Source organism: Schistocerca cancellata, chromosome 4 (assembly GCF_023864275.1).
Source record: "Schistocerca cancellata isolate TAMUIC-IGC-003103 chromosome 4, iqSchCanc2.1, whole genome shotgun sequence".
Lineage (NCBI taxonomy): Eukaryota > Metazoa > Arthropoda > Insecta > Orthoptera > Acrididae > Schistocerca > Schistocerca cancellata.
This window is the reverse complement of record NC_064629.1, coordinates 558,319,410-558,342,843: the sequence shown is the minus strand read 5'-3', so window position 1 is coordinate 558,342,843 and position 23,434 is coordinate 558,319,410. Positions and strand designations below refer to the sequence as shown.

General features: G+C 38.0%; 1 protein-coding gene and 1 long non-coding RNA gene across 2 annotated transcripts in view; one reads left to right on the top strand and one right to left on the bottom strand.

The window, feature by feature from the left end:
- LOC126183744 (lysosomal-associated transmembrane protein 4B-like) overlaps positions 1–12,762 on the top strand; it is a 159,452-nt gene extending 146,690 nt beyond the window's left edge. The window contains exons 5-6 of the mRNA XM_049925959.1: positions 6,014–6,170; positions 10,267–12,762. Coding sequence (XP_049781916.1) covers positions 6,014–6,170; positions 10,267–10,469 — 360 coding nt within the window. The 3' untranslated portion in view covers positions 10,470–12,762. The remainder of the gene's footprint in view (positions 1–6,013; positions 6,171–10,266) is intronic.
- Positions 11,624–14,040, bottom strand: LOC126183745 (uncharacterized). Its single transcript, XR_007536804.1, has 2 exons — positions 12,899–14,040; positions 11,624–12,501 (listed from the first exon to the last, which is right to left on the bottom strand). It is a non-coding gene; the product is annotated as an uncharacterized LOC126183745 (long non-coding RNA).
- Between the last annotated feature and the right edge of the window lie 9,394 nt (positions 14,041–23,434).

Genomic DNA, 23,434 nt, shown 5'->3' with positions numbered 1-23,434 from the left:
TTGGATGGATTAAATAAAAGGTTGCGAACGCTAGGTGTTTTCTTTGATTTAACGAAGGCTTTTGGTTGTGTTGACCACAAAATATTGCTGCAGAAGTTGGACCATTATGGAGTAAGGGGAGTAGATTACAATTGGTTCGCCTCTTACTTTAAGAACAGAAAGCAGAAGGTAATTCTCCGCAGTATTGAGAGTGGTAGTGATGTTCAGTCCCAATGGGGCACTGTTAAGTGCGGCGTTCCCCAAGGGTCGGTGCTGGGACCACTGCTGTTTCTTATTTATATAAATGATATGCCTTCTAGTATTACAGGTGATTCAAAAATATTTCTGTTTGCTGATGACACCAGCTTGGTAGTGAAGGATCTTGTGTGTAATATTGAAACAGTATCAAATAATGTAGTTCATGAAATAAGTTCGTGGCTTGTGGTAAATAATTTGATGTTAAATCACAGTAAGACTCAGTTTTTTACAGTTTCTAACTCACAATTCAACAAGAACCGATATTTTGATCAGACAGAATGGGCATATTATAAGCGAGACGGAACAGTTCAAGTTCCTAGGCGTTCGGATAGATAGTAAACTGTTGTGGAAAGCCCATGTCCAGGATCTTGTTCAGAAACTAAATGCTGCTTTATTTACCATTAGAACAGTATCTGAAATAAGTGACACTTCAACACGAAAAGTAGTCTGCTTCGCATATTTTCATACGCTTATGTCGTATGGTATAATTTTTTGGGGTTATTCTTCTGATTCAAAAAGGGTATTTTTGGCTCAAAAACGGGCTGTTCGAGCTATATGTGGTGTAAGTTCGAGAACCTCTTGTCGACCCCTATTCAATAGTCTGGGAATTCTGACATTGCCCTCACAGTATATATTTTCTTTAATGTCGTTTGTTGTTAGCAATATTAGCCTATTCCCAAGAGTTAGCAGCTTTCACTCAGTTAATACTAGGCAGAAATCCAATCTGCATGTGGAATGCACTTCCTTGACTCTTGTGCAGAAAGGAGAGCAGTATTCTGCTGCATCCATTTTCAATAAGCTACCACAAGAACTCAAAAATCTTAGCAGTAGCACAAACTCTTTTAAGCCTAAACTGAAGAGTTTCCTCGTGGCTCACTCCTTCTATTCTGTCGAGGAGCTCCTGGAAGAGCTAAAAAATTAAGCAAATTCCAGTGATACATTGTTGATTTTCTTTATTTTAACTTACTTGAACATGTTTTTTTTATATTTCATTTTATCTGTTTCTAATATCCTGTTATAATTTCATGTTTTGACTCGTTCCATGACCATGGAGACTTCTCCTTAATTTGGTCCCACGGAACAATAAATAAATAAATAAAAATAAAAAGCGGTATTGAATAGCATATTTCATGACAGGTGGATTGGTCGTCGAAGCACCATATCATGGCCCGCACGTTCACCGGATCTGACGTCCCCGGATTTCTTTCTGTGGGGAAAGTTGAAGGGTATTTGCTATCGTGATCCACCGACAACGCCTGATAACATTCGTCAGCGTATTGTCAATGCATGTGCGAACATTACGGAAGGCGAACTACTCGCTGTTGAGAGGAATGTCGTTACACGTATTGCACAACGCACTGAGGTTGACGGGTATCATTTTGAGCATTTATTGCATTAATGTGGTATTTACAGGTAATCACGCTGTAACAGCATGCGTTCTCAGAAATGAGAAGTTCACAAAGGTACATGTATCACATTGGAACAACCGAAATTAAATGTTCAAACGTACCTACGTTCTGTATTTTAGTTTTAAAAACCTACCTGTTACCAACTGTTCGTCTAAAATTGTGAGCCATATGTTTATGACTATTATAGCGCCATCTACCACAAAGCGAAAAAAGTGGTCCAACTAAAACATTCATATTTCTTTACGTACTACACGAATATGTAATAAAAATGGGGGTTCCTATTTTTAAAAAACGCAGCGCTATCTGGTTTCCCCTTTCAAGCTAGACAAGGTTCGTTCTTTGTAGTTTTTTCGTTTGACTATTAATTTCGTGGGATATTTGGCCCGGTCACGATCAATGGGCCACCCTGTATATTTGACAATCCTGCCATACTCTCCTGTAATCCCACGCTATACACCCATGCGTCATCAAAAAGTGCTTCTACGACGTATTTAGGGAGAAAGATTCATTTCTTCTGCCAGAAACCTGCTTCAAAGACTTTTCCAGTTTTTCCTCTTATTTTAGCAGATTGTTCACTCTGAGATGGATTCTATCTACGAAATCAGGTAAAAGAAAAGTAATGTACTTCCCTTTTGGATACTGGTACACTATGTGATCAAAAGTACCCGGACACCTGGCTGAAAATGACTTACAAATTCGTGACGTCCTCCATCGGTAATGCTGGAATTCAGTATGGTGTTAGCCCATTGATGACAGCTTCCACTCTCGCAGGTATACGTTCAATCAGGTGCCGGAAAGTTTCTTGGGGAATTGCAGCCTATTCTTCACGGAGTGCTGCACTGAGAGGTGTCGATGTCCGTCTGTGAGGCCTGGCACGAAGTTGGCGTTACAAAACATCCCAAATGTGTTCTGTAGGATTCAGGTCAAGACTCAGTCCAGGCCAGTCCATTACAGGGATGTTATTGTCTTGTAACCACTCCGCCACGGGCCGTGCATTATTAACAGGTGCTTGATCGTGTTGAAATATGCAATCGCCATCCCCGAATCGCTCTTCAACAGTTGGAAGCAAGAAGGTGTTTAAAACATCAATGTAGGCCTGTGCTGTGATAGTGCCACGCAAAACAACAAGGGGTGCAAGCCCCCTCCATGAAAAACACGACCACACCATAACACCACTGCCTCCGAATTTTACTGTTGGCATTACACACGCTAGCGGATGACGTTCACCGCTCATTCGCCATACACACACACCGCCATCGGATCGCCACATTGTGTACCGGGATTCGTCACTCCACACAACGTTTTTCCACTGTTCATTCGTCCAATGTTTACGCTCTTTGCACCAAGCGTCGTTTGGCATTTACTGGCGTGATGTGTGGCTTATTAGCAGCCGCTCGACCATGAAATCCAAGTTTTCTCACCTCCCGCCTAACTGTCATAGTACTTGCAGTGGATCTTGTTGCAGTTTGGAATTCCTGTGTGATGGTCTGGATAGATGTCTGCCTATTACACATTACGACCCTCTTCAACTGTCGGCGGTCTCTGTCAGTCAACAGACCAGATCGGCCTGTATGCTTTTGTGCTGTATGTGTTCCTTCACGTTCCCACTTAACTATCACATCGGAAACAGTGGATCTAGGCATCTTTAGGAGTGTGGAAATCTCGCATACAGACGTATGACACAAGTGACACGAAATCACCTGACCACGTTCCGAGTCCGAGAGTTCTGCGGAGGGCCTCTGCTCTCTCACGATGTCTAATGAGTACTGAGGTCGCTGATATTGAGTACCTGGCAGTAAGTGGCAGCGCAATGCACCTAATATGAAGAACGTATGTTTTTGGGGGCCGTCCGGATACTTTTGATCACATAGTGTACAAGGTCAGAAGCAAATACCGCGTAAAATGGTAAGCCTTCAGTCATCACCACACATACCATAAAATGATTCTGCTGTCAGTCCCACGTCGTCAGTGGTTGCACTGCTCATAGTCCTTGACTTCGCATAGTAGCCATCTTTGACGGTAGGGCTTGGACCGGTTGTGTCGCCTGGTTCAGCGGCAGTCGCCACCATTGCTCTCACACGCAGCGCTGCGCTCGTCCCCACCATCGCTGTAACGCCATAAGATTTACGTTGTAACTTATTTCAGAACAATACAAACATTATTCAACAGGAGTCTTCAAACTTGGTGGCAATAAATAACGTACTTGTCGCTGGTGACACAGAAGAGCAGCTGAGCTTAATGCAGCACAACACAAGATAACCAGCCAGACACTGGTAATGAAAATCCCTTCTACCGTCGTTTATCTCCGAACTGAATGTCACCACATTATTGAATGCTGATGGCTACGGTTACAAAGGCAGGATTTTCAGTTTGAAAAGTGACGTTCGTTGATACTTCAAGTGGGAAGGAGGGAAACTCGAAAAAAATTGAGGCAGTTGTCAACTCACGAGGGCAAGTGGTATACTAAAGAACAGATCAAAGATATTGTGTAAAGACAACGTTGCAGATGCAGTTCAATAATAACCAGTGTTATATGCCAGAATTTTTGTCCCTATTCAGTAAATTTGAACTGCTGAATTCATATGGTAATTCTGCGGGAATTTATATAATGGCTTAAATCTGAAACTCTTGCTAAACATGAAAATGAGAATACAAGTAGAAATTTGGAGTTATATGTCTGTGTTTTCTTTTACTTCGTGCACTTGCATTAAATGAAATGAGAAACCTATTTCAAAACTTGTATAAACAGCATGAAACACTGCATCATCATGAACGTGGTAGTGTTAGGCAGGACTGCTTGATTTCGTAAACAGTGCCTCGTGTGCTTGTTGACATTTGCTTAGCTCCGTCCATGTCCTGAAAATGGTTTCCTTGTAAGCCTATTTTCATTCTAGGGAACTGTCGTTTTCTTATTGCCGAAAAAAAAACTGTCTGACACTTAACGCAATATGACCGGGAACATTGGTGGAGGAGCCAATTCTTTGATCCCCATTTGACGATTGATTCAGCACTTGGATACAGTAATGCTGGTTAAGCGTGGTACCTTGTGGAATGAATGTGTGGCGCACTATCCAGGTTATGTCGGGAAACGCAACAAACTTTGTTCTCACATTGCCTCTTATCTTTTTTCTTTTATGCGAGTATGGTGATGAAGCAGCCTTGTACTGCGTGGGTTGCCGCTCATTTTCTGCATAATAAATCACGTTACGTGGCCTGTAATGTTATTTGATAAATACTTGATTACACCTGATTCACGTTATTCAGTTACGACAATAAGCACTTCAGTTTGACTGATGCTCCCAAATGGATGAAAGTTATATAACATAGAAACTTCTTTTTGTCATATTTATTCTAAATATACCTACACGCACACCCCTATTATAATGATGGGACATTCCCTCTCTTTCTCCATCACCCGGTCTCTCTCTCTCTCTATCTCTCTCTCTCTCTCTCTCTCTCTCTCTCTGTTTCTCTGACTCGGGTGTCTCTTCTATGAGTCGTCAGACGCAGTTTTTCTGGTGCTTCGGCAGATATTTGTAACTTTGTTTTTGCAGCGTGTAGCAGGAGTCAGCCCAAACAAATACTGCTTATCACTTCTTTAATGCGATACCCAGTGTCGACGGAAAGCGTCGGGTTGTTTCCCGCTACAAACAATTCTTTTTAAGAGGGATTTTATGTGCCCGTTCGATAGAGCGGTCCCAAGTTAGTCTAGTGCGATATTCCGTTTAGTGATATGTATTAACAGGGACAGTAAAACACGAAGAATAACCAGCAGCGACTAAGCATCGCTACTGCATTGCAGTAGCAGTCAGCGGGGGCCAGGGTGGTGGTGTTGCTGCTGGAGTACTCATTCCTCGTGTTTTACTTTCCCTGTTAATACATGTCGGTGAAACGAAACGAATATCGCGATGGACTAATTTGGAACTGCTCAATCGAATGGGCTCCAAAATTTCTCTTTAAAAATAAGTTTGTTTGTAACGGGAAACAAACCGACACTTTCCGTCGACACCGAGCGTCGCATGAGACAAATGATTTGTTTGGTCTTACTCCAGTTACACATTGCAAAAACAAAATTGCACCTATCTACGGAGATACCAGCGAAAATGCGCCTGACGACTCTTAGGAAAGATATCCTGCATATTACACGCACGCATACTAGTCAGTGAGAGAGAGAGAGAGAGAGAGAGAGAGAAGAGAGGAAGAGGGAATATGCACGAGCAATACAGAGGTAAATTGATTGTCAGTGAAAGGACAAAGTGAGAGAGAAACTTCTCAAATAAGAGAAATGTAGAGTGAATGGATCATCTGTTTTCCATATGATCTCTTACGAAAACGTTTCTTAGCATGTATCTTACTTCTTTTTACAGGAAACTATCAGATTTGCGCTACTATGGGTGATCGTCAAGGCCATAATTACTTGTTTGAGCTCACTGGTGATGGTTCAGATGTCTACTGCATTTTTATCAGATGATGAATTCTATCTCCCTGGTATCATTGGACTTCTGATATGCGGTATATTTATGGGTGAGTATATGAAACAAGAAATATATTCTACTGCTATGTCTGTAAACTGATTTTATACTGGCATATACGATAAAATATGTGATCATCTTGAAGTGCTTGAAAAAAAATACTTATGGCGGCGGCAGTACCAGGAGCGTAACTAGAGTGACGAGAGAATCGGAGCAAGTGTCTCAACTGAAGCCCCATCCCCTTGACTCACGCTTCTCCCCACCCGCTTTCCTAACGTCTACCTCTCGTCTCTCACAGTCACCCCCCCACATCCAAACACTACATCATCACCATAGCTGCGCTCCTCCCATTTCAGTCAATAGAAAAAAATTAAGAACAACATTTTTCTAAAACTTTCAATATGAATTCAGTTTAAAGAATTTTTCACCAGACACGTTTTATTTTTATTTACTTAGCATCTTTAGTGGTCACTGGTGTTCATTCCTCATCCTTATATGTTCTGAAGTCCACTGCTCTTTCCCTCGTTAGTGGAAGCCGAAGTCGATAAAGACTTGTTTCCACTTTCACACTTCGCAATTTTTCGACTTTAAGGAAACCGCTTTTTTTCGTTTGCTGCATTGGTGTTTTTCTGTACTTCATTTCGCTTTTGCAAGACTTCACAAACGTTCTCTTCGTAGAAATACTTCTGCGTTTTCACCTGTGTCGCGCTCAGCACAAACTGCTGAGCGGTAAAAATGTGAAAGCAGTCCCCTAAATGAATCGTTGCGAATGTCAATGAAAATTTAAGTGCATAGATGTCATCGTACCTTCCACTCCAACGCGTTGCGTTGAGTAGTTTCTAGCGTCATCTTGCAAGTACTCACGGAACTAATTTTTAAATCCATCTCCCGCAACATGTTGTGTCCATAAAATTTACAGGTGTCCTCAACTGTTTCTATTAACAGCGCTATTTCTTGATTAGGCTCTACAGCGTCTTTAAGGACTAAATTTTAATTTTAACTTAAACAGTGGACAAAATAGGCGTAAGACACTAATTTCTTGATACTTTTTGTACATCGTTGTGTAATAGCCGCTTCCGCAGAATTTGCTGGTATTTAGTTCCTTTCATTACATAGATTCAAGTATGCGCTGTTCAGCGTCTAAAGCAAATTATTCTTCTCCTTCGTAAATGATTCTCATATGCTTACTTCCTAAAGGATTTTCAGGATAATCTTAATTTTTTTTAAGGCAGCGAAAGATTTTACATTACTGATCGATTCTGGTAAAACCTTAATAGGAAAAAGAAACTATGGCTCTGAAAATTTTAGTTTTTCCTTGTGTCTGACTTTTCTTGCCATCGAGGGAATAATTTCGCTTCCGTTGATTTGTAGATATGGGTAAGTTGCAAACAACGTTCCCTCCATGTACTTTATTATGCTACCTTCAGAACTTCAAACAGTGCATTCCAGTCAACGTTGTCAGACCTTTCAGAATGAACAAATACTGTGTACGGAGATTTGCCGTTTTTCAATCTGTCTTCTAAGACAAGTCGTTCCTACGTTTCTCTGAAATACAAACTGACCTTCCCCTAGTTCGGCTTCCACCAGTTTTTCCACTCTTCTGCAAATAATTCGTGTCAGTATTTTGCATCCACAACTTATTAAATTGAGAGGTAATATTCATTGCTTTCAGTAACTGCCTACTTTGAAAGTGGTATTATTACACTTTTATTGGAGTCTGTGAGTATTTCGCCTGTCATATATTTTGCAAATCAGGTGGAATAGGCTGTGATTCTCTCCCAAGAATCTCAATATTCTGAGTGAATGTCGTCTATTCCAGGGGCATTGTATCGGATTAGGTCTTTCAGTGCTTTGTCAAATTTTTCTCGCAGTATTGTATCTCCCATCTCATATTCATTTACTTCCACTTTCTTTTATATAACATTGCCTTCAAATTCATTACTGCCGTACAGCCCTTTTTTTATTGAATTTTCTCATGTTAGCTTTAGAAAGCTTTCATCTTCTCTTACTCTTTACACGTTTTAGATTACCCTTTTCTGCTTGGTACTGGCTTGTCATCTGAGCTCTTCATATTCATATAGCTGCTTCTCTTTTCTCAAAAGGTCTATTTAATTTTCCTATAGCTGGCATTAATTTTTCCCCTAGTTATCCACGCTTCTACAGTCTTGCATTTAAAAAAAATGGTTCAAATGGCTCTGAGCACTATGGGACTTAACATCTGAGGTCATCAGTCCCCTAAAACTTAGAACTACTTAAACCTAACTAACCTAAGTACGTCACGCACCTCCATCCCCGAGGCAGGATTCGAACCTGCGACCGTAGCAGTAGCGCGGTTCCAGACTGAAGCGCCTAGAACCGCTCGGCTACATCGGCCGGCCAGTCTTGCATTTATCCTCTAAACATTCCCGTTTAGCCATTTTGTATTTTTTTTGTCAGTCTCATCTTTTAGGCGTCTGTATTCCATTTCGCCTGCTCCGTGTGACGCAGTTGTTTATTTCCTGCTATAGTCAATTGAATTCAATATCTCTTGTGTTATTCAAAGGAGAGAATAAGAACTGAATATTCTGCTCTTCACATAATTAATCCATGTACTGCGCTGGAACAAAGTTACGTACATTGTTCTCACATAAAACTCACTTTAATACTGACAATAGAGCTACCTGCACAGTCGTAATATAATACGTAATTTATAAAATTGTGACCCCAGAATGGGGTTCGAACATGGAACCCTGCTTTTCACAAGCAGTGCTCCACCAACAGCTCTATCCATTAATGTCGTAGGGAACGACACCTCACAGCGTAGATCTCTACGAAAGAGTAGGTCAGCATCATCTTAGTAACCCTTCTGATATTTCAATTGTATCAAACTGCACAGTATCCTTAATCCGGGAATTCTAGGCCAGACTGGTAGCAGGGAAATCACTGTAGAGTTTCGAGACACTGTGATCACACAGAAGACACTGTGTATTTTGCTTTACATTTTGATTCCACTCTGTTCAGATTTTCCCCTTAAGTTATACATATTTTATGTTTATTCTATATTCAAGAAGAAGATTATTTTACACATACATTCAAGAAGATTTTACATTACATGAACTTTTTCATTTTTCAGTAACATTTCAGATCGCAAGAAGACCTTCCAGTAAGACTTTTATTTACCAAAGATTTTTCATTTTATAAGAAGATTTTAAGTTTCCAATAACATTCTAGTTGACAAGGAAGTTCAGTTTCGAAAAATATTTTAGGACTGAAGAAATGTAATTTTCTTCCTAAATTTTTAATTTCGGAGAAGAATTTTGATGTTTACAGAAAATGTTCGATTCCAAGAAAAGTTTAGTTTTCAAGTGAAATTCAGTGAATGTTGTTGAGAAGAAGCTTTATTTAGCGAAGCACAAACGCCGGCAGAAGGCTTTTTGTAGAGGGCAATGTAGAGGAGGTTAAGGCCAATTAAAAAGACCAAATGTAAAAATTTAAAAAATGTAGTGCAGTGGTGGGTCACTGGACTAACCTAAAAAACTAAAAAGAGGAGATTAGTAATAAAAAAGGAACAAACCATAAAAATAACGAAAAACGAAAAAATACCGTAGTTGGTAGCGCAGTGTCCACAAAAAGAAGCAGCCAGTTTCGAGTATCAGTCCATTACATGCAACTCGTCACAAACGTTCATTATTGTGATAAAAGATACAATAATGCTGTTTTATTATATCAGCACTCGATCTTTTACTTAAAAAAAAAAGAAAATTTAATAAGTGTTCACTCAGGCACATCTAAGAACATAAATACAGCCCTTAATAAACGATTTTAGTGAATTCAGTGTGTTGCTAATGACATAGATTGATTGGTTTTTCAACAAAGCATAGAGTTATGCAGCTGTGAAAAGAGCCTTCCAAGACAAATGACATTGACATTATACCTCCCCATTTTTCAAAAGGAAGCAAATCTTCTCCATCTCATGGTTGTCAGTTTCACAACTTATATTTCATTGTTCTCTATTTACATTAATCCACTTTACTGCTGATGTATGACTGTCGTGTTTAATAGTGTAAACAGTCAGACGGACAGAAACACTTGGTTCAATATAGCACCCTTTACAAATTTACTAACAGACAATTTAGACCTCTGCATAACAGCACTTTCTTCTGTTCCAGCAATCAGTGCTTATTTCATCCTGGTTGTCTACAGTTTCTATAGAAGTCTGCGACAGAAGCTTGCACCCAAAGTGCATATTGTGAAGAAAGGTAACACAGTAAACAAGCAAAAATCTAATGGCGCAACAATGAATGGTGCTGCAAATGCCAGGCCTCCGATTCAAGAGGGCGAGAAGAAATATGCTAATGTGAGCGAAGCTTAATCAACACGTACCACCTGTGAATGTTTACGCTAATCTATTTCTTCAACTACATCTGAATGTCGATATTATTGTCAAAAAGGAATTCTTATGTGTCCAGTTAATTCACATGTAAATTGTTGACATTAAGGAGACTGTCTGTTAGAGGGTGGTCATGGTATGCAGTCAGAAATGGGAGAACTATTAAAGATAATAGTAAAATTGCTGATGGTGGATTTGAAACAATCTGTTCCAAATAATGAATAACATACATTACACTTAGAAGAGGAAACCCGTGAGAAAAGTTTCCTGGTTATGACTTGTAATATCTAAAAAGTTTTACTATCTTCACAGCTGCAACCCCCCATGAAGTAAAATGTAATACAGTTCCAGATGCTACATGAAATGGTTGTTGACTATCCATTAACCTGACGGGATAGTAGATGTGTTGTCTTCATAATTCTCGCCTCATAAAAGACCACTGAATTCCTTCTTAAAGAAGGACTGTGAGTCCATAAACACTGTCACATTATCCATTACGGTATGTTTACCAAAGTGTGGCAGTATTGGTATCCCTGTCATTTCAGATGTGGTCTTATACTTGTCAGTGACTGTCAATAAAGCTGTTATGATATATGATGGCAATGTCACATATTTAATTTGAGAATATTCATTCTATAACAAAACAGAAACAAGTACTAACATGCTCTTTGCGTTTGGTGTTATTGAATAATTTAGTTTTCTGAAACATTCAGTCAGAGTCTTCCTAAGTTAAAATTGAGCGTAGTCCAATACGAGAAACCATGTGTTTTCATAGATGATAGAGGCACATGAAAAAAGTGCGATATTTACATTGTATTTTCAATGTAGGTTAGATATAGCCTAAATAACATATAGTTAAAAATACTGCAGGAAGTATACATTTATTTTGCCAAAATAACCAGTGGAAGTTCATTAACACATCCATTGGTCATAAATGAAATGATATGCTTCCAGTCACGAAAAACTTTCCCACTGTTTTCATTCATTGAAAAAGATTAACTGTGACTGTGTGTTGCAGTCGTGGTGTATAAGCAGTTTCAATCAGTTATTACAGAAATTGTCATACCACTTAGTAATCAATGTATGCAGTGAAAAATATGTAAAATAACACTTAGAATTTATTTTTATCTGAAAAGGTTTATACTCCATGTCTCCTACATTGCATTACTGGATCTCATATAAGCAAGCACGAGACTCAAACTACTTAAGACAAATATTTTAAAACAATTGTTGGTATGTTTAAATATTCCAACTACACACTCTTGACAAACACTTGATTTCATTTATCTCTCCATGCTGGGCACTGACCAAATTATTTTTGATATCAGTGCATTTTGAATGGAACATTTGTGTTTCTTAGTTTAAATATCATCTCAGTTCCTTAGTTCATAAAATTTTTCTCAGATCCAGAAACACATTTTCCATGTCAAGCAAAATATATTATGTCATATAAATTTCCAAAAGTATATTATTGCATAAGTGATACAATCAGATTTTACAAAGTGGAAGCAAGTCATTTATACCTTGCTTTGAATATTTTTAGCTCTTTGGAGACATTTATGTATACCCTTTAAAACCAAATGAGAAATACACACTTGACAACCATCTAATACCATCACCAATAAAATATAATAGCACATATCTGCAGCTTGTCCTGTGTTTTACAGTTGAAGACATGTTTCTCATGGGGTAATAAACAGCACATAGCATAAATCTGACAGAGTGATGGGAAGATTAATGGTAATGGATTTATTTCAAGTGATGTTACATAATCAATATGTAGTAATTATATTTCTGTTCAATTATTCTGTGTGCTCTGTACTGTCAATGGAATATATTAATCTTGATGTAAAGAGATAAACATAATAAACTCTCAATGTTCATACCTTGCAATATGTATAAAAATTGTGTGAGTAGCTGGTGTTCTTTGTAGGAGATAACTGTAATATCTTATAACAGTATGTAAAAGACACACTACCCTTTGGTGTTATTTCCTTATTACTCACTCAGTTACCTAAAACATGAACTATTATTTATATCTGCAGCTTGTCCTGTGTTTTACAGTTGAAGACATGTTTCTCATGGGGTAATAAACAGCACATAGCATAAATCTGACAGAGTGATGGGAAGATTAATGGTAATGGATTTATTTCAAGTGATGCGACATAATCAATATGTAGTAATTATATTTCTGTTCAATTATTCTGTGTGCTCTGTACTGTCAATGGAATATATTAATATTGATGTCAAGAGATAAACATAATAAACTCTCGATGTTCACACCTTGCAACATGTATAAAAATTGTGTGAGTAGCTGGTGTTCTTTGTAGGAGATAACTGTAATATCTTATAACAGTATGTAAAAGACACACTACCCTCTGGTGTTATTTCCTTATTACTCATGCAGTTACCTAAAACATGAACTATTATTTATATCTGCAGCTTGTCTTGTGTTTTGCAGCTCAAGACATGTTTCTCATGGGGTAATAAACAGCACATAGCATAAATCTGACAGAGTGATGGGAAGATTAATGGTAATGGATTTATTTCAAGTGATGTGACATAATCAATATGTAGTAATTATATTTCTGTTCAATTATTCTGTGTGCTCTGTACTGTCAATGGAATATATTAATATTGATGTCAAGAGATAAACATAATAAACTCTCGATGTTCACACCTTGCAACATGTATAAAAATTGTGTGTGTAGCTGGTGTTCTTTGTAGGAGATAACTGTAATATCTTATAACAGTATGTAAAAGACACACTACCCTCTGGTGTTATTTCCTTATTACTCATTCAGTTACCTAAAACATGAACTATTATTTATGACAAATTACCTCCATTTTTTACATATTTTTAGAGCTAGATGACCACGTTTTGGTTGTATAGAATTATTATAGATATTTTAAGAAACTTCATACAAATTTCTTATTCTTTTGCATATTTGTTATGTAAGCCGGAAACTAACTTGACTAGTATGCAGTTCATGGACATGAAGTACAACATGTTCTGTTGTAATTCATGAAGCAAGTTTATTATGGAGGCAGTGTACTGTTTTGTTTGTCTGATAACCTACTTCCTTGCAAATGTTGGTATATCTTTCTGTTTGTTCTGTCTGGCTTTAAAATCAAATTATTTTTATAATTATGGTGATCATTGGAATTTGAAACTATGCTCTAGAGATTCCCATAAATGTACCTGAACTACAGATTTACAATTTAAAGTCAATGTATGAAGTGTAAAAACATGTAATTAACTAGAATAATAAAGCAAGGTCAGGTGCTAATCTATAATTTTGATGCATTTCAACTAAATTATTCTGTTGATCCATATGTTTAATATTATTAAGTTCCCCTAAGATCACATAGACATAAGGAAATTACGAAAAGCTCAGTATGTTCTACATAACAGAGACTTATATTTGGAGGTCATCCAGTTGCATGTGTTAACTTTATGAATAGTGCTTTTGTTCTGTGAAGACACTGTCTAATTTAACACAGGTTTAATGTTGTATGTTTAAAGCATGCTAATAAAGTAACCTATTTCTGCACTGTGAAACAGAATTGCATTATTTCATAGTAAATTACTGATCCTCTTATATAACATCCTTTCCTTTCTATGACACATATTAACCAGGTCTTGATTCATATTACCAAGCGTAACATACTTGTTATTTAATGTAGATAATTGCAGTGTCTCTGTCTCTATTTAGGGTAGAAACTACCATGACAGTGTTGCCTAATTACTGTACAGGGCTTCCTTAATGTCACCACAGTACACAAAGATCAATAGATGTGAATTACGAGTACTATATATGGTTTTAGATCACATGAAACACAAATGTATTCCAACGAAAACAACCAATTATTGATGTAATTATTTAATTCGATAGATAAAAAATCTACACACCAAGCAGTGGCAAAACACACACATAGAAGACAGTTGTGATTGGAAAGCTTTTGGAGCCAGTGCCTCCTTCTTCAGGCAGAAGTATTGAAGGGCAAGGAACAACTGTGAAGGAAAAGGGGAAGATTTTGGGAAAGTCACCCAGAACCGCGGGACAGGGGAGACTTACATATGAGCTGAGAAGGAAAGACTGATTGTTGGAGACAGCACCAGATGAGATCTGAAAACCTGAGAGATCAAAGGTGGAAGACAGGGTAATATGCAAGACATAGGTTACTACTAAAACATCGTGCACGAGTTAATAAGAGTGAGTAAGCTAAGTGCACTATACGTAACGGAAGTGGGAGGTGGCAGTGAAAAATAGACGAGAAAGACAATGAAAGATGTAGAAAACTGAAACGGAGCGAAGCAGAGTAGTTACAGTGAGTAAAAGCTGAGACGGAAGAAATTAACGTAAATTAAGGCCAGGTCAGTGGCGAGAACCAAGGACACGTTGTAGTGGTAAATCCCACCTGCAGAGTTCTTGTGGGGGAAGAATCTAGATGGCATGTGTGGTGAAACAGGCGCCAAGGTCACTAATGTCATGCACCACTCCTCTCCTACAAACCGAACTTGCTCGACCTCCTTAACATCCCACAGCCTTCACCACTGCCTCCCAGACCAAGAGTAACCCATAATCCCAAGAACGAGTCGCAACAGTACAGTGTCCTCAACCTCTCATCTAAAGCACTCTCCCTTCCTGAATTATCAGTATTATCTAAGGGCCTCACTTCCAGCCATAAACCTACATTTGATCATGCTGCTTTGGTGAAGAACTTCCTTTACTTCACTTGTAATATGCATTGGAAATATCACTTTGCAACCCAACCCCAAAATCTTTCCAACAGCAAACCTAACATTGAACCCCGCCTTGAACAGTTCAGACCACGATCCCAACTTGATCCACCACCACTGCCTCAAAATCATCCCTGAAAAGCCTTCCAAGAATTCCTTACATCCAGCATTGACTCACAACCCTTCCTCAGTTCCCTGAAACGTGACCCTAACCTGTTCTCCACAGAACTCCAGGCTCTATGCTCCCTAAAAACTGATGACTCCATCATTATCCTCCCAACACACAAAGGATCTACCATTGTAGTAAGTCAAGGTCTACCCAGCTGTCTGACACCTCTACATACAATGTCTGCCATCAAGATCCTATACCTGTTATTCAAACTGACCCGCACTCCCTCCTTAAAATCTCAAGCCCCTCACAAGGACTAACAACTCAATCCATAGAACTTCTCGCCCCACCCAGACCATGCACCCCCACCTTTTACCTTCTTCCTATGATCCACAAACCCAATCATCCTGGCGATCCTATAGTTGCTGGCTTCAAAGCACCCCCTGAATGTATATCTGCCTAAGCTAATCAACACCTGCAACCCATAGTACAAAAACTCCCCTCCTACATCGAAGATACCAACAATTTCCTAGAACGTCTAAAATCCGTGCCCACTCCACTCCCATCACACACCTTGCTTCTCATCATTGATGCCACCTCCCTCTATACCAACATGCCCCACGTACATGGTCTGTCTGCTGCTGAACATTTCATCAGTCAGCAACCACATAATTCCAAACATATGGCATCCTTCCTACTCACATTAATCAACTTTATACCTACCAATAACTACTTCACCTCTGAGGTGTCAAACATTCCCTCCCATACAGCCTTGGCATCTGAGGCAAACGTATTTGTTCAGCTGAGGACTCTTTCAGCAATACATCACCATTCTCACTTCAGCCTTCACTGCACGTAATTACGCCACCAGCCTAGTTAAAAAGCAGGTTTCCAGGGCCATCGCATCCAATCCTGGTACTGCTGATTCCTTCACAAAACAGCTTCGGAGCACAGAAGTAGTGACTCAGCATTATCTTTGCCTGGAATATGTTAATCAGCTACTTCGACAGGGCCATGACTTCCTAAAATCATGCCCTGAAATGAGATCCATTCTGTCCGAAATTTTGCCCACCACACATAGAATAGCTTTCCACCGCCCTCCAAATCTCCTAAATATTCTTGTCAGAACCTATGCTCCTTCTGCACCCATCTCCCTATCCTCTGACATGCAACGATCTTTTTGAACGTTACTACTTAACATGTGTTGGCCTGTAGTTCACCTATGTTGTGGATGCTGAAAATAATGAGAACATCACGAAAATTTCAAGATTGACAAATTATTTATTGATATCAGCTAATGGACAGAACTGACATAAGTGCAAAACAACTGACGAATCTGACTACTTTCGCAGCCTCGCTGTGTCGCATTAAATACTATTTTAACAATCGCTAGCATTGTTAATTTATTACAAAATGTAACTTACAATTAAAAACAATTTCATCTAAACTATCTGCTGTTACATTTGCACAGGTTATAAAATATAATGTCAAATAACATGATAATTTTATCATCATCCTGGTTTTACGTGTGAGAATTAATTCACAATCTGATTTCAACAATTATTTTGATTTTCCTTTAATTTCGTATTTAGTGACTGAATGGATTTTATTGCTAACATTTGTTCGAAGTATACACATTGTGCTTCCACAGTTTACATAAATTAAATACACACGTTTTCCAAAATATCGGAATTTCGTAAATTTGGGTGGTGTAACTAACAAGAGATAAATATATGCGTAATTTACAAGCATCATTACTTACAATGAATTACATAACAATGAATTAAGAATGAAATTACATCACTGGATAATGATCGTTATTTTCATTTGAATCGTAATGAGGTTTTTGGGTTAGTGACTTTAGAAATTGCAATTATGGTAATTAGGGGCATTAGTTATTTATGCTCACATTTCCACAGCCTCTTAATATTTGTTCCTAAACATTTATTCCTTCAATTTCACGATCTGATATTTAATTTGCCATATGTACATATTTTTGTTAATGACAAAAATCTATTAACAATCACGAGATTGCACGTCATTTCAGAATATTCTATATGTATTTACAAAGAAGAATACGTTTTTTGGGCCAACTGAGCTGAACGATACCTATAAAAATACACATAACAGGCCCTAGGTAGCACTGAATCATACGATAAATACACGGATGCAATTAAAAAATGTGATATCGGACAGTTCATAATGATCTTGGGGGAGGCTGTTGCATCATACACTCCCCCTGCCACTCTTACAAGTATTACTTGTACGAATGGCTGCTAAATACATATGGACGATCTGGTATTTTCAAATCACAATTTTATCAATACATTTAAATTTTCTTAGTATTAGTTTTAATAGAAAAATCAAATTTTACTGTTCTTAGCTGTCCCTCCAGTCACTGCTTCACATTGCACATCTTAAGGAAGTGGCAGCACACAATCATGAGTCCTTTTGCACTGTCCATCTTGTATCTGCAACCCTTCTTTTTCTGGCAGTCTCTACGCTGCAATAGCATCTTCCACTATTACTTTCACAGTTTTTAGCTTTTACTTCCAGGTCAGGTAAGGATCTTGGAAACAGTTCTGTAGGTAGGAACAGGGTTGGACTCATTACTCAAAGTACTTGTGTAGGTTACAATTATGGTCACATCCAGTATAAATACAGGGTGATTCAAAAAGAATACCACAACTTTAGGAATTTAAAACTCTGCAACGACAAAAGGCAGAGCTAAGCACTATCTGTCAGTGAATTAAGGGAGCTATAAAGTTTCATTTAGTTGTACATTTGTTCGCTTGAGGCGCTGTTGACTAGGCGTCAGCGTCAGTTGATGCTAAGATGGCGACCGCCACAATCAACTGTATGGAGAGTCCTACGAAAAAGGTTAGTTATGAAACCTTATCGTCTGAAATTGGTTCAAGCACTGTCTGCAGCTGATAAGATTAAAAGAATCGATTTCTGTGATTTTATCCTTGCTCAAATGGAAACAGATGAATCTTTCGTTTCAAAGATTGTGTTTAGTGATGAAGCAACTTTCCACACTAACGGGAAAGTCAACCGTCACAATGTCTGTATATGGGGCACTGAGAATCCGTGGGAAACAACTCAGTATGAACGTGACTCGCCTAAGGTGAAAGTTTTTTGTGCCATTTCAGCCAATAAAGTTTTTGGTCCCTTTTTCTTCGAAGGTGCTACTGTAACTGAACTACAGTATCTGGAGATGTTAGAGAAATGGCTGTTCCCTCAGCTCGAACAAGAAGCACAACAATTCATATTTCAGCAGGATGGAGCGCCACCACATTGGCACTTATCTGTCCGTAACTACCTGAACGTCAACTACCCGAGGCGATGGATCGGCCGCCAGGCAGCCCGTGACAGAGCACTTCATCACTGGCCTCCAAGTAGCCCTGATCTTACCCCCTGCGATTTTTTCTTATGGGGGTATGTTAAGGATATGGTGTTTTGGCCACCTCTCCCAGCCACCATTGATGATTTGAAACGAGAAATAACAGCAGCTATCCAAACTGTTACGCCTGATATGCTACAGAGAGTGTGGAACGAGTTGGAGTATCGGGTTGATATTGCTCGAGTGTCTGGAGGGGGCCATATTGAACATCTCTGAACTTGTTTTTGAGTGAAAAAAAACCTTTTTAAATACTCTTTGTAATGATGTATAACAGAAGGTTATATTATGTTTCTTTCATTAAATACACATTTTTAAAGTTGTGGTATTCTTTTTGAATCACCCTGTATATTAAAATCATTCACATATTATCCTATACTATTAGCATATTTATAAACAAAATCACAGAAAGATAAGCATATCTAAACTGTAAAGATTTAACTATATACAGGTTAAAGTCAATGAACAAAAATAAATTATATAATATCCTCTCTTTCTTATTAGTATTTCAATATATTACACTATACAGTATATCTGACCCCCCAAATCTCATTTAACTCTTTATCATATCAAACATAAACTCACAGACTGTTCCGCATCCCACAATCTTGTAATGACATACTTTTCACAAAATGTCTTTTGTCACAGTCCAACTTGCCCATTTAATAACATGTGTACATCTTTAACATTATGCATTTCTACATCTCATTAGCAAATTCATAAAATCATGACCATGCCTGTATTTCTCATAGAAACACCTTTGAACTACTTCATGCTATCACTTCCCACAGATAAAATACATGCTCTACAGAATATAACTACAATAATATCCGTTATAATCTGTACTCCCAGATTCTATTCTGTCATGAAAATGCTAATAATAACTTATCTATAACTATTATACACTGTACAGTACACACACACACACACACACACACACACACACACACACACACACACATGGATCTAGAAAATTGTCTTTTACTCCCAGAACTATACATTGTCCCACCAGTTACCTTCTGAACATCATCACAGGTTCATAAAGCTAATAACATACACAGAAAAAGTAAACATTAATTACTAATACAGATTGTCCACAGAGTGTGATGGCCAGAAAGTAGTTTCTTAACAACATTTACAATACTTATTATATACATAGTACACACTTTAACCTATTATCGTCCTTATCTCTACAAAGCTGTCGTAACTTTCTCACTATGTTTTACACAACACATTTCTCATGAACTAGTTTTAAAATGTCCTTTTCACTTATGTTCCTGCTATAGTAGTAACTATTGTCTGAAATGCTTAAAGAATCATTATTTACACATCTTAAGAGATAAAAAATTTATTATAATTTTATTGGTCAATCACTACTGTAAGAAAGTCAAATGTAGTGCATAGTGTACATTTTCAAGTTATTTCTCAAATAATGTCACTCAATATTCATATTACATACAGAAAACTTATACTACAGAGAAGGGATAGTATTATAGTGAGAGGTAACTTCATTACAGGTTTGTGGATGAGCAAAATATGTAGCATCCAAAAACGAATAGAAGAAAATAGAATGCTACGTAGCTCAGAGACGTAGTGCTAGCCAATACACTTGCCACAAAGATGTGGTGTCCTCCTGAGGGCATCTATATCATCTTATCGTTTTCCTTGTTATACTGTACATCATTAATGGTGAAGGATAGTAAGGACTGTTGTTTACAACTTTGCTGTGCCTACCAGTTGCTCCCTTAATTTTGATTCCAATAACAGGATATTCTTCAAAGTCAGCACTATGTCTGATCTGGATTCTAAAGTTTTAAGAAATGGCACAAACAGGACTACCTGTGTCTAAGAGGCAAACTCCTTCATAATATGCAACTTTTATACATATATACGGGCAACCTAAGACTTTTTCTTCCTGTTTTCCTTATCTTCATGCAACAGATCATCCTCAACCTGTCTAAAGTTCAAGTCACTTATATCATTTTTGTCTACACAATTTCTCTTACTTGTCTGTATTTTACTTAGAGCTACATCAGGTGACTGCTTGATGTCATGTCCCTCTTTTACACACTGTCTACTTTTCCCGGAACTGATCTCACTGTAAGCCCGCTGACTGGTTCTACCTTCCCATTTGGAATGCAATTCTTCACAAATAATCTTGATGACCCTTTTTACTCTGTCAGTGTCACTATAACCCTTGTAAGTACCTGATAAAGTTTCTAGCATCACATCTAAATTATGATGGCTCTCCACATGTTCCTTATCTGATGATACCTTCCCAGTTTCCATTGGCACAATCTAGTTCTCATATTCTTCACAAATACTACTGACATCATCTTCTTCACCATTAATTAAATATTCTTTAACCCCCATATACACCATCCCATCTAATTCTTCCTCCTATTCATCATTACTACTGACTCTTTCACTATCAACATTGCCACACATGCTATCACCTCCAATATTAGACACTTCTACAACATCTTTACAATGATCATCAGAACTGTTGAAAAGTACACCAGTACAAGTATCATCACTTAAGTGGTTAACAGGAATAGAGTCTTCCTCCATTAATTTACCTAAACCAAACTCATCAATATTACTATCAGAACCAACATTTTCTTTGCAAACTTCTTCACCACAGTGATTATATAGACATGGGATAGTTTCCTCCTCTAATGGAAACTCTTCAACATTCTTACAGATGCTAATACTTCTGTCTTCAACATTTTCATTCATACTTTTCTGGAAGTTACTGTCAAACTGTAATTTGCTAATCTTATGTGCTCTTCTTACGTTAGTTCTGTCATTTCCACTCCAATATCTTGATTACTCTGTCTTATGTATCTATTTTTGATGTCTCCAGGTCGGTGGTGTTTAGCCTGATTTTGGTACTTATTTCTCACCCCAAACTGACAGGCTACCAATGAGCTGCCTGTCAGTTTAAATTGCCTCGTCTTGATTGGTGATTATCCAATTGTCTATTACTATTCTCCCAAGGTCTCTCCCTGATGTCATATCCTGTGATTCCATTCCCATTATTATAGTTGATCTGTCTATTATCACTTCTATTGTAACCACTATTATTATTCTGATTTTCATTATCACTCCCGCCTTGATTCCTGCTTTTATTCCAACTCCCCCCCCCCCCCCCTCCCCCAGATGGTTCCTTGTCAAATCTGTAATTATTTAGCCTCTCATTTCTCTCAAAGGCTCTATCCATCTTATCTACATATCTCAAGAATTGATCTACAGTCATCTGGTTCATAAATCAACTCCACTGTAGTCTTTTTAGTAATCTCCTTTTTAAGGCATCTATTTGTATTAATTCGTCAGAAGATTTGTCTAAGTGCACTAATTTCCTCAATTGGTTTCAACCTATCATCACTTTCCCTATAGATTCGACGATTCAAGAATTCAGTTTTAATCCTAGCTTGCTCAGATTCTGACCAAACTTATTTAAAAACTTTCTTTCGAATTCATCATATGACGTGGTAGAATTAACAATCTGATTGGTCCATGAGATTGCTTCTACATCCAAAAATCAGTTAACAAATATAATATCAACATTGTCTGTCATGTCATTACTAAAATTATCCTGACAATGTCGTAAAACATCAACAGGATGCAATTTCCCATCTCCTGGAAAGCATTTTAAAGGTATGCACACCATACACAATAAATATTGCTAACAAAATTTCTTTGAGTTACACCCTCTTGTAATTCTACAACTTTCTTACTTAAATCTACAACATTATTTGTACACAAGTCTATTTTTTCATCACACTTCAGTTCTACATTACTTATTTGATTGGTAATGTCTGTAAATTTTAACTCACAGAGTTCCTTTTGTAAGCTCCTACTTTTTCTTCTAACACTTTCCTAGTCTGAACAACATCTGCTTTAAGTTTAGAATTTTCTGCTTCTACAGGTTTATCTAGTTTTTCGAATCTCTCCTCGTTTCTAGACAACTCTGGTGTGCAATTAGTTTCTAATATATCTACCCTTTCTTCTACTGCTCCCCCACGAGTATTGAGTTCACCCTTCTCTGTCTCAACAGTATTTTTAGTGCTGTCAAACCCTCCTGGATTTCCCTTATCTGATTAGTATTTTCAGTAAGAATATTCTTTAATTCCGCCTTTTGTACACAAAATTGATGACTTAACTGTTGACGTTGCTGACTAATATCCTTAAGCTGTCCCATCTGTTCCTTCGCTTCTTTCATATGCTGCATTAATAACATTAACAAATTATCTCCGCCTACTCTTCCTTTTGTAATTGGAGTACTCGTGGCGACATTTTCACTGGTACCCTCTCCACCAAACCTTAGATCTACACTTGGATTACTGCTGGACGATAGTTCACTGATACTTGATCCTAGGTTATATACGAAGAAAGTAACTTGTTCTCGAAAGAACAGTTACTGTTGATGACCGTGCAGCTTTTCCCTGGAATAAATTATGACTAACTGAATAAATAGTGGAGCGCAGGCAGCAATAGACAGAAGCCATTAGGAAGCAGTTCGGATCTGGGGACAGACGTGGTCCATGTCCAAATGTTCAATCTTCATAGGTGACGATTCCGGAAGTCTGTTCCAGCTCGCAGGAGTCATCCATTCGCCTCCAGATGTCAACTTCAGCTCTGAAAATCCGCCCGAGTTCGGTCAGCGCCATGGCTAAATAACTACAGCGACA